Genomic DNA, 12,627 nt, shown 5'->3' with positions numbered 1-12,627 from the left:
CTCGTCGCCTTGACATAAATCAAGAACGGTTTGCCCGATTTCGGTGCAACGAGTACGGGAGGTTTTGAGAGATATTCTTTAATACTCTCGAATGCCTTTTGACAAGCGTCATCCCATACAAAAGACACGCCCTTCTTTGCGAGCTTGGAGAATGGTTGGCATTTTCCTGAGAGGTTCGAGATGAACCGACGAATATAAGCTAATCGCCCTTGCAATCCTCTGAGCTCCCTGAGGTTCCTCGGAGGTTGTAATTCATTGATCGCCTTTACCTTATCAGGATCGATGTGGATACCTTTGGTGGTGACGACGAATCCCAGGAATTTACCACTAGACATTCCGAGGAAAGACTTGGTAGGATTCATCTTCAATTGATGGGCTCGCATCAAGTCGAACATGGTCTTCAAGTCCTTAATATGATCTTTCTTATCACGACTTTTCACGACCAAGTCATCCACGTAGCATTCAACAGTCTTTCGGAGATGCTCCTGAAAGATCTTTGACATGGCTCGCTGATATGTAGCACCTGCATTCTTTAAGCCGAATGGCATAACCGTGTAGCAGAAGATGCCGAGAGGCGTTCTAAAAGCAGTATGCTTTTCATCATCTGGATGCATCTTTATTTGGTTATAACCAGAGAAACCATCCATGATCTCGAACCCGCACGTATTGTCGATGATAACATCCGTGATGGGAAGGGGAAAATCATCTTTTGGGCAAGCAGTGTTGAGGTCTCTAAAGTCAATACAGACCCTGATCTTCCCGTTTTTCTTAAGGACCGGGACAATATTGGCAAGCCACTCTGGATGTTGCTCTTCTGTAATGAAGCCCGAGTCCACAAACTTTTTAACCTCAGCTTCGATCGCCTCCATCATTTGCGGACGAAACCGTCTTTGTTGTTGTTTGACAGGTTTGACATCCGACTTAATATTGAGACGATGCACAGCTACATTTGGATCGAGCGGTGACCTCATCAAGACACATCGAATACTCTAAATCATCGTTTATTGATAGTTCTTCGGCAAGTTGCCAATTACAACTATTCTCCGATGATTTATCATCATCAAGATTGATTACAATGGGTATAATGTCATTAAGTACAAAACCACCATCGTAATCAAGCCCGGTTTCGGTATCAGCTTCATCTCCGCTGTCCGTTCCTTGGGCCGGTGATTCAGTATCGGATTCAGCGCCGTATAGAAGGGAATCAGTGAAATAATTCTCCAATCCCTTAAACGGTTGCTTATCCGCGACCACCGTCTTGACCTCATTATTTGAGTCTACGTACTTGAGGCATTGATGCAAAGTTGACGGAACTATAAGGTTACCGTGGATCCAAGGTCGACCCAACAGTAAGTTATAGGACGTTTCTGCATCAATTACATAGCAAGTAACTTCTGATTTTAAATTCCCGATCTGGCATTTGATTCGGATCTTTCCCAAGGGTCTAGACCCGCTGGTGTTGAATCCATAAATCGTAGTGCCGGTGAAGGCTAATTTGCTAGTCGGGATTCCGAGATGATGCATCAATCGGAAAGGCATGATGCTAACAGCAGAACCCGGATCAACTTGGATCCGGTTGACCATGCTGGAGCTAATGTGCCCGGTGAAGTACAAGGGCCGATCATGCTTTGAGTTCTTCGTCTGCATGTCTTCCTTGGTGAAAGAGATGCATGGAAAATGATGCGCCGCGAGATTGCAATGCTGAGCTGACGGCTCTGGTCCTTCAGGAGATGGCTTGATTCGAGTTAGAAAAGCTTCAGAATCGCTCAAGGCCTCTTGTAATGCTTTCCTTGTATCTTTGGACAGACGCAATAACTCGTATAGGGTTATCGTAGCCGGGATATTGGCCAACTGCGCCATGATGTCGAAATGGGGTGGAGAGCTTGCATTTCCCGGTTTGTCTCTCCCAATCGGATGATTGAATCGAGACTGCCTCGGGTTTTGGGCCTCTTGGCGTAAAGGCTCTTTCCCCTTCTCCTTCTGCTGGACTTTCTCCGTAGCTACAGGCGTTGGGGGAATTGCTGCTATTCCCAGTTCTGCCAATGTCTTGGAAGGAGGGGTTTTGGTACCTAATTGCTCGGAAGCATCCGGGTACTTGTAGTGATACTCATTCCCGCTTCGGTTCGCAAAGGCCTCCTGTTCATCTTCAGAAAGCGGGAAGGCGGGAATTTCTTCGTCATCTTTTCCTAGAATAGCAGAAGCTCCATAACAAGACTTACCTTTCCCTTTTGACTATTTCTTTGAAGAGGTTCCAGTCCATTGTTCATCTCCGATCAAGTCTGGATGAACCCAAAGAATCTCACCATTAGGGGCTGTGTGTGGCACAAGTCCCTTCTGGCGCTGCTTGTGAGGATCATCGTTCACCGTCTTCACAGCTGCATTTATTACTGGTTCATGTTGGAACCAGTTTAAGGGAACAGAACCGAAGCTGATCGATACTGCATTTGCTCCCACTCCCTTCTCCTTCGGTTGCTCCATTGTGATGACCCCGACATCGATTAGAGCTTGGATCTTGTCCTTAAGAGCATAGCATACCTTGGTAGGATGGTGCACCGCTCTATGAAATGCGCAGTATTTTGGATCATTGATTCTCTTGGCATCTTCCTGATCCTGGACCGGAGGCAATTTGATCTTGTTATTCTCAATGAGGTACTTGAAGATACCGGGAACTTCATCCTCTCTGAACGAATAGACTTTTGGAAACTTCGGCTCCGAGGCTTTTGGCTTCGGGGTCTATTGCTGCCACCTTGGTTGTTGAGGCGCCTTTTGCTGCTGCTGTTGCTGCTGCGCTTGCACCTCGAACGTTTGATTCGCGTTCACGGCATTTGCATGTGCCTTTCCTCTTCCCTTGGGGGCAAAGTTTGGTTGCGGGGCATTATTAGCTATTTGACCCATTTTCGCCTTCTTCCTTTTGAGGAATCGTTCGGCTCGTTCTCCTCGCACCTTCAGATCCTTCCACGTCTTTGGTGGCGCCATTCCCATAGCTTCGAGGATGTCCAAGGAAAGATTGTTGTGACAGGTCTCGAGGATGAAATCTTCGCTGACCGGATCCCTGCAATTCATTGCTTTATTTCGGAATCTCTTCACGAAGTTTTCGACTGTCTCACCATTCTTCTGTTTCTCCTCAAACAGAGTGCTGATTGAGACCTCAGTGTCGTCGTCGAAGAAGTTCGTCAGAAACATATCCTTCATGTTGTCCCAACTGCTGATGCTCCCCGGCTTGAGGCGACGATACCAATCGAAGGCCGCTCCGCGAAGAGTGCCAACGAATGACCGTACCATCAAGGGTTCATTGCCGGAGATTATTCTTAAGTGAGATTTAAAATATATCAAGTGTTGGGTAGGGGAACCCTTTCCATCAAACGGCGTAAAGTTGATTAAATTGAACTTTGCCGGATATGGAATCGATTCCCACTCCCTTGGATATGGACATGGTATGCCGGACCTTTTCACCTCTTGAGCATTCATCAACGCATTGATTTTGCTCTCTAAGTCCTTCATCTTCTTGTCTTCACTCGTTTCTATCTTCGAGTGGCTTTGAGGAGAGGTAACGTGGTCCTCTTTTGCATTATCACCTACAGGACCACTTCCGTTGTCGTTGTTGACAGGAGGAATAATTATGTTGACATTATTCCCTTCCCGTTCATTCTCATCTTGATTCTGATGATTGGGTCGAGTGGGCTCTCCTTGATGAGTTGTCAGAGCCGCGATTTGCTGGTCATGCATCTCTCTCATTTGCTGCATAGCCATCTCCATCTCGAACTTGAAGCTTTCCTTCTGTCGAGCCAGGGCATCTTCAAGCATCTTGGTTACTTGCTCGGCACTTATCATGAGTACCTCGCGGGGTTGTTCCTCGCTGGATACCGTGTTGTCCGATGCAATCGCAGAGCAGGCATCTGATCCTTCGTCTTCTGACGGTAATCTCGTCCGAACCCTACTATAAGTCCCTCGTGTAATGGTTCCGGACTGCAAATGAGTTAAATACCAGGGTACTAGCGGAATTGACTCGGGATTGTCCCCTGTCGATGCCCTTTTGCTGGCCATATTAGTGGTGACCTTCGGAAATTCTCCGTCTTCGACTATCCTTCTTCTTCGTCGGAAGCGCCTAGGCTTAGTCTCAGACGTTCCGGTGGAAATTCTCTCGAACACCGAAACTCTCCTTGGAGCTTTAGAACAACATTCCGACAAATACCGCTTTGATGATGTTGGCACACGGACAATGAGGCTCCGTGTCTCGAGCATCTCGCTTCCAATACTTGCACCCCCAGCTCTATAGTACAACTCATCAGTTTGATAACTGGAGCAACCCATAGAGTGTTGGCACAACTTTCCAGGTATAACACAATCATCATCAGACGAATGTGTTTCTCTCTGGGGATATGACGCATTATTAGCGTTTTCAAGAGTCGCTCGTTCAAGTCTACGCTTTTGCGAGCGTAAAAACTTAACGGGCTCTTGAGTTTCGACACACAACCCGATGCGGTCGGCAATAGGGGTTTTCCCTTTGTTATTTTCCTTGGGGGGATTAGAACGACCCCCAGTCGGGTTTATCATTTGGGGACCTTTCAACGGACCCAATCGCTCTTTGATAGGTACTTTACCTCGATTCCCCGGTAAGGGACTGAGGCGACCTTTCAAAGGGACCCTGGATGTTGAAAGATCCGTGTTCTTACCTGACTCCACCGGAGGTGCGGGGGAACGGGACCTGGATTTGATGAAGGTTGGGCAGCAACATCTTCAGCTCTTGTCTTAGGTGTTGGTTTCGCCTTCAGCATCCACACCTGCTTGAATTTTGACGGATTCTTGACCGCCTCTTCTTTCTGCATCTCCTCCGCTTTCTGCAGAAGAGCTTGGGCGTGCGCAAGCAATGCGCGGCGCTTCTTGATTCGCTCTTCGAGGGTTGAACGAGTCCTCGTGACACGAACCCACTCGTTCGTTTCTGCCTTGGAGGAGGAGTTGGTTACGTACCGTTGTTGCTCTTGGCGCTGTCTGGATTTGAGGTCTTCATTGTAGCAGATCCCGTCCATCGGCTCCAAAGCCTTGGCCAGCTGACGAGCAAGGCGTTGACGCCGTCTTTGGCGTGCTCTCTTTGACAATGCTGGAGCGTCTTCAGAAGCCATCTCTTCGGCAGGGGAGAAGCCCGGATCTGCGGTCTCGACCACATTGGACGACGCGGGGACGTCACGTGGGGGGACGTCGCGTGGTGCGGGCGCAGCGGCGGCAATGGGATCTTGGATCTTCGAGCCGAAGGTCCCGCGAACATTTCTGGAAGAGGATGCCTTCCTGCGCCTGTTCGGAGATGCGGATCTGGAGGAGGAGGAAGAGAGGTCTTCTTCGAACTTTTGCTGATCGAACTCGTATTCGATCTCTTCATTCACCCGGATCTTGAATGCCGGTTGCGTCACGACGGCCTCGGCAGCGAGGCCGTTGGCTCCCACTGTGGTCGCCAGCTTGTTTGCGGAGAAAGTTGTTGTATTCATTGCTGTATTCATTACAACTTCAATCGTTACAATGAAACAAAAAAAGATGGTCTTTTTATAAGACTCTTACACAATGAAAACAAAAGTTACAACTCTCGTCAAAACAAACGCAAGATCCGTTTATCGTCTCTTGCTTGCGTGGGTCTTTGGCCTGTAAAATCGGACAGAGCTTCGTTGATCCGCATGAGATCTAGAAGCTTGAAGCGTCTATCTCGGCTAAAACGAGATATCTGCTCTTCTTAGTGATTACCGGCGAAGGGTAATACTAAGGAAAAGGGGGAACGGGTGATGAAGGCTCTGATGAAGACCTCTCCTCTCCTTGTTGAAGCGCTCGATCACTCTTCACTGCAGCAGGGCTTCGCCAATCTTCTCCAAAAATCCAGCTCCTCCAAAAAATGAGGCCCAAGGGGGCTATTTATAGGCAATAGGAGCACCTAGGGGGCCTAGACACCCCTGGGTGTCTTAGAAAAATCCGAGACACCCCTAGGGTGTCTCGGAAATTTCCGAGACACCTTGGGGTGTCTCGGAATTTCTGAGACACCCTTTGGGGTGTTTTGGAATTCCCGAGACTCCGTTGAGGTGTATTCGACTGTTTTCGCCGTAAATTCTTCGTCCGAACTCGGATTTGAGTGATTCCAAGTGCGTTGGATGCATGACGAAGAGTTCGATCCCCTCCGGTGGTTGGATTATCTGTAGAGTGATCGAGGCATGAATGGCATTGTCCTTTTTGTGAACATCGCCGGGTTCCCGATTGGCCTGGGTCTTCGTTGTTCCGAAATCCTATCAACTCACGTAGTTCGTCGATTCACTTCAATCGTTCATCGACGTCAATTGGACTCCTGTGGATCGGATAGTGACGTTCATCGTCGTTCTTTAACACTGAACCGTTCGTGGAGACCTATAGGCAATTTTCGATGCCTACAATGAGATCATTTTTAGTTATATGCGTTACGAACATGTACCCATATTGATTTTTCTAATGGTATACTAGAACTTATCATAGCTCTTATCAATTAATTAGGAGTTCTATGTTATTTTTAAAATTTATTTTTAATTATTTATTTTTAAAATTTATTTATTAGTATTCAAGTTTGCTGACGATTAGAATTTGATCAGATGTATATTCGATTTATTTGTTTATTAAATATTCATTTGAAATTGATCACAGGTTATTGTTTGTATTTTGCATATATGATGTCGCATTTTTAACCACTTACCATTTCTACTTATGTTTTATATACCGATTTTAAGACTCAAATAATCTTAAATCTATTTTATAATTTAATTTTGATTTAACTATATATTTGAAAATTTATTTTTTTAGCAGAATAAATATACTTTGATATTCGATTAGTATTGGTGAGTTTTTGACTTTGACTTTGATTAGTTTAGAGAAAATGATGCGAAAAGTTAAAATGATGAGAAAATGGTGAGATACCAATGAGAATATCATTTTTAGTTATACGTGGTACGAACATGTAACCATGTTGATCTTGCTATTGATATACTAGAACTTATCATAGTCCTTTTTAATTAATTAGGAATTCTATGTTAATTTTAAAATTTATTTATTTTTATTCTTTATGCTAGTAGATTCGATGACATCCACTACTCTTGGATTCGTTTACGGATGAACTTGAGTCTGTAAACATCATTAATGAATTTTAGAGGAACTAAATTAGATTTAATCACTAAAAACTGGATGAAAAAGGTTTGAATAGAGTTCTCTTGGAGTTTTTATAAGGTTAAAAGGCGAAAGAGCCGTCGAAATTGAGTTCGAGCGGATATGATATATGTTAGAGAAAAAAGTTTTAATGGATATGGGTTTTCACATTTAAAAGTTAAGAGAAACTGATAATAATAGTTAGATTTAAAGGAATATTTTTTTAAATTTAACCGATAACTAATTGTAAATATTGTGATGATTTGAGGGATGTAATAGAAATTTTCATGATTTGAGTGTCATGAGTGTAATTTTGAAAAGGCGATAGATGTGAGGGATTAATTTGGAAATATTAAAGATTTGAGGGACTAATATTACAATAATCCAATCATTGATTCTGAACTTAAGGATGTAAAAGAAAATTTGATAATAATAGTTAAATTTGAGGGTTGCAATCAGCAATTTTTCTATGATTTAGGGCACTATTCTGAAAAAAATATAAAACATTTAATAAGGCCCGTTTAAAACTAAATTATTTTTCAAAATTTCCCAAACAAAATCTAGCCCAGCGCTCCCAATCTCATTCAGCCACATCTCTCTCTCTTTCCTCATTCTCTAACCATCCGGCCGTCGCCGCTTGCGCCTTCACGCCGCTCGCCTCCCACAACGCGCGCCCCCGGCCCGTCCCTCCCACAACCGATGGAATCAAGCTCCATCCACCCGACCCGTCGATCCAGCCTCCAGCCCCTTTCACTGGCCCGTTCATCTTCATCTTCAACCTCCAGCAAACCTGCCTGTCGCCGCTGATCCAGCCCACCGTCTCGCGCACACCTCCAGCATCCGACCCGCCCACCTCCAGCCACCCGCTTCCGCCACCCTCCAGCACCCAACCCGCCGCCTCCAGCCTTCAGCAAACTAAAGTAAATGGCCCTTTTTGTCAGCCTCCTCCAGCCTTTTTAGTAATTAAGCTGCAGGGATGAAGAATATTTATTGATTTAGTTGATAATAATATTACGTTAAGTTGAATCATTTTCAAACCATTAGTATGTACAATGGAAAATTAATTGCATAACAATTTAATTTTTTGCATATGCATTGCACTTGGCAATGTAGAGTAGTAATAAGTAATTTATTTTCAAATTCAAATTTTAGTGTGTTTTTTTAGGGTTTTCTGCAAAAGTTATTAGGATTCAATGTGACCTTTTTTAGTGTTATTAGGGGTTCACTCCAAAACTTGCTGCATTAATGAGCAGTGTATTGTTGGGTACTGTGTATCCATCAAAACTTCATATTGGCAATTTCTGTAGTTTTTTCTTGAACGGGTGCAATGAATTGGACATTCTTTTAGTAATTCTCTTATGAGTTAACCTCATCATCGTGATTCATAGCCTGATCTAGGTATTAATTTTAATGTTCATGGATATTTTATGTTCTATATAAATATTTATTTCCCATTTTATATTGCAGACAATCATCATGATGGATTTGGTGATGACGAGATCCAAAACGAGTCTTTCGTGGGATCTTCTCAATCGGAGATTGAATGTCTCCGTCCATGGACTGAAGCAGTAAATTCCATCCCCTTACCAGAAAAGGCTATCACATTGCAAAAGAAATACGATAGGAACTATAAAAAGAGGAGAGATGACATTAAAAATAAGGATCGTATAATAAAGTAGAGACTAGAAAAGGCGATGTCAGATTAGTTGAGGGAAATGAGTAAGAATATCATGTAAACTATTGAGATTTAAGAATATCATGTAAACTATTGAGATTTCGTCGTTATTTAATTATTAAAGTTTATAAAAAAAATATATCTCTCTTTGTCTTTGTAGGGAACAAGGACTACGAGAAGGCTGTTAGGCATGGCAGTGATCTATTTACGAAAGTACCGCCTAAAGGTTATCGAGCCGTTTTGGGGTGGATGAGCAACATTCCAGTTGGAGATTACGCCGTCAGATTTAATAATTTGATCGACTGTTTAATCAGAGACCCACATTAACATCGCTCATAACTTTGATGAACAACAATGGAATGAAATAAATAAGATATGGGGGGGCTTATGGTAATTATTCATTTATATTATTTTTTTAATAAATATTTATTTAATTTTTTAATAGTGCATGTTTTTTTCACACATAATTTGTAGAATCACTATTGCCTTGAGGAAAACCCGGACTCCTGGGATTACGTAATGAGTAGAGCGAGCAAGATGCTTCGGGGGTAGAGGAGTAGACTTAAGAGTCAATACTTTACATATATAACCATTGATTGGAAGCGGATTCATCAGCTTGATAAGAGGGTTCCTCCTTATAATTGGATGACTCATTATCAAGTGGGAGGGTGAGAGGAAGGTGAGTTATTTTTAATTCATTATATTATCACCACACATACTGAAAAATTACTTTATTTTGAAGGATAAATGTTCGATAGCATCGGCTAATCGCGATGCAAAGCTATATGATCACTTTCTAGGAGCTACTCCCTACGCTTGGATCGAGCATAAATATTTGTGTGAAAATCTGGTTAGATCAAAATATTAAAACTCAACTCATGGTATTATTTTTATATTTTATTAGAAATAACTTGAAATTTGATTAATCATAGGACGCCTTGACTATGCCGTCAACTCTTCTTGCTAGAAGAGCATATACACCACCCGAGGGCTATGATAAGGAGGAAAAGATGACAAAAATTAAGGATATGCATGTAAGTATAAACTTAATTTCATATTTGCACACATGTATTTCTAATTAGAATTCATCAATGTTCGAATACCATTTATAGTGTAATGCATGCATATCTGCTTAATTATTCATTCATGTGCTTTCTAAAACATTGTTCTCTATAATGTTACATTGTAAACGGTAAGCTAAATTTAGCTTGGAGGCTTCTGTCAAGTAAATCACGGATGTCTTTGCATTAATGAAATTCTATAGGGTAAGTCCAAAACGCTAACCTTGTCTTGCTATAGCATGTCGCCATCTTGTATCCATCCATTGAATCTTATTCCATTGTAGGTTGATCCTTTTGCCAATGGTTTAAAAAAAGAAAAGGGATTCCAAGTCAAGTATGTAATTAGCTTGGATTACACCATATGTATTGATCTGAGAGAATTGTTATAGCAATTTAGGTTATCTAGCATTTTCATTTAAGTTGGGCTTGGAGTAATTTTTTTTTCCGAGTGAGTTTATTCCACAAAGTATACCCTGCATTTTAAGGAACATTTATGTTTATCCTTCTGATAGAATGAGATAAGTATAACATCTAAAGTCAAGATGTTGAGTTATTTAAGGAGCGGGTGATGCTTGTTCAACAGCTTCTTTTATAGAATAATTATTGTGCTAGTTGTCAACGAGTATGATTAACACTATCTCCTTGTCATGTAGAAAGGAATATAGACAACTCACACATATCTTGTCTCCCTTCATATACAAAACTTTGTATTTATGACAGAAGATGCATACAAGTTATGCGTATGAGATTGTTAGAGATTCAGAAAGCTGGGATTTGTCGGTGTGACAAAACCAAACTTTATATTGTGACAACTATACTATAATCAGTTAGCTTTGGAGAAAGTTGCATTTTGGTGTTGGGGTTACAAAGTTCTGTTCAGTTTTTTATTTGCTATAGGGTATAAAGCCTATATAATATCTCGGTTATAAAGATCATATTTCATGCTTATGGTGGTCCCCTCCTATTTAGCTAAATATGTTTGTGGCACAGTGCCTACCTTATACCATTATTTTCTAATACCTTCAGCATGTATAATTAACTTCCTCAAATTGCAATCATGGCAACATAGACTTGTCAGAATTATTACAGTTTACAAGCAATCATTTTAGATCTGAACAAAGATCTTTCTTTTTAAATTATAATTGAGTGATAAAATGAGTTGCTTCGGCATAAGATAAAGTATGTTACCAATTATAATGGAACGATTGTTGAATTAACGTGAAATTTATAAGCACACATCATGTGTAATATTAGATTTTTCTTCTCAATTAGTGTACCATTTCAGACATTTCAGGAAGTGATAGCAAAGTAGTTAATTATCCATCATGTACTTTTTGACATTTTATGGAACGATTGATGTTTTTGCTGAATTAAGTGATAGTTTCATCATCAACGACCATTAAGGGCTCTACAAACGTAATTTTATATTTGCATCATAAACTTAAGGATATGCATGTAAGTATAAACTTAATTTCATATTTGCACACATGTATTTCTAATTAAAATTCCTAATTTATTTATTTCTATTGATGTATGTTATTTAGGAGGCGCTTGACGCTTCACAAGACTGTCTTGTCCCAGTTTCAGAGCATAGAGAACACTCCTACCGATCCTAATCGCATGACTAGAGAGCAATGGAGGGAAATTGTTGATGGAGTTTATGGCTCTAGACCAATCAAGAAAGGGAGGGTGTCTTTATCAAGTGCAAAAGTTAGGACATTCTCGACTAGCAGGAATATACAAAGCGACTCGTCCGTGACCTCAAAGCGACCATGTGAGACATCGTACACCGTGGCTAAAATTGGACGGTATTTAATGGATAATGTTCAACCCTCCATATTTTTTTAATTTATTCCAATTATTATGCGCGAGCTAGGGGGTGCACAATCGATTTGAAGGAGATTCTTCCTGAGTCGATATACTTAGAGATCTTTAAGTTGGCGTTTGACGAGCATGAAGTTCATGGTGGTGGAGAGGTATATATGACGTGATATATATGTATTTATTATGATATTTTTGGTATATATATATCTTATGTAGAGTGATAATCTTTTTCAGGTTAGAGGAGGTACTCCCGTAGGGAGCAGCAATACGATACGACGTTCTAATACAGACGATGCTGATAACGGGGATGCCGGCAATGACGATGACGATGAGTGAGTGAGACTTGTGTTAAGACATATTATGACTTTTGAATTTTACCTATATGTAATATATTTGTGATTTTATTGTGTAGTGAATGAATATTATTTGAGCATGCGAGATGTATTGTGATTGTGATTATATGAAGAGTATTGTTCGATATTGTGGATTGACGGATGCAATTGGATGAGTATTCATTTGGAATGTGAATGTATATCATGGTTGATTTTATGATATATTGTTAAATATTGTTATGTTGATACATGTTATATGTGTATTCTCGTATGGGAGACTACCAGAAATTTAAATTTTTTTTGCGTAAATATATATTTTGGCGACAGGTAAATCCCCGTCGTCAATGTTTTAAACATTGGTGACGGGGATTTATCCGTCGCCAATGTTCTAAACATTGGCGACGGATTAACCCCTCACCAATGTGCATTGGCGACGGGGTAGCCATCTCGTCGCGAATGTTTAAACATTGGCAACGGATATCCCCGTCACCAATGTTTATTGACGACGGAAAATACCAGTCGTCAAAGAAATCCGTCGCCAATAAGTATTGACGACGACCAATACTTATTGGCGACGGATCCTTTTCCGTCA

The 12,627-nt window shown here is 41.3% G+C and overlaps 1 protein-coding gene across 5 annotated transcripts in view; it reads left to right on the top strand.

Moving 5' to 3' along the window:
* LOC109836347 overlaps positions 1–12,225 on the top strand; it is a 35,647-nt gene extending 23,422 nt beyond the window's left edge. Inside the window, exons 7-13 of one of the 5 annotated variants that reach the window (XM_020404220.1) lie at positions 8,611–8,711; positions 8,979–9,208; positions 9,293–9,497; positions 9,561–9,668; positions 9,751–9,852; positions 11,424–11,855; positions 11,938–12,225. In XM_020404220.1, coding sequence (XP_020259809.1) covers positions 8,611–8,711; positions 8,979–9,071 — 194 coding nt within the window. In that variant the 3' untranslated portion in view covers positions 9,072–9,208; positions 9,293–9,497; positions 9,561–9,668; ... (1 more) ...; positions 11,424–11,855; positions 11,938–12,225. Of the gene's footprint in view, positions 1–8,610; positions 8,876–8,978; positions 9,209–9,292; positions 9,669–9,750; positions 9,853–11,423; positions 11,856–11,937 lie in introns of those variants that run through there. The other 4 variants (XR_002245929.1, XM_020404218.1, XM_020404219.1 and 1 more) reach the window with 4 other exon arrangements.

This window comes from Asparagus officinalis, chromosome 4, assembly GCF_001876935.1.
Source record: "Asparagus officinalis chromosome 4, Aspof.V1, whole genome shotgun sequence".
NCBI lineage: Eukaryota > Viridiplantae > Streptophyta > Magnoliopsida > Asparagales > Asparagaceae > Asparagus > Asparagus officinalis.
Note: the sequence above shows the minus strand (reverse complement) of the source record. Positions and strands in the feature narration are given on the sequence as shown.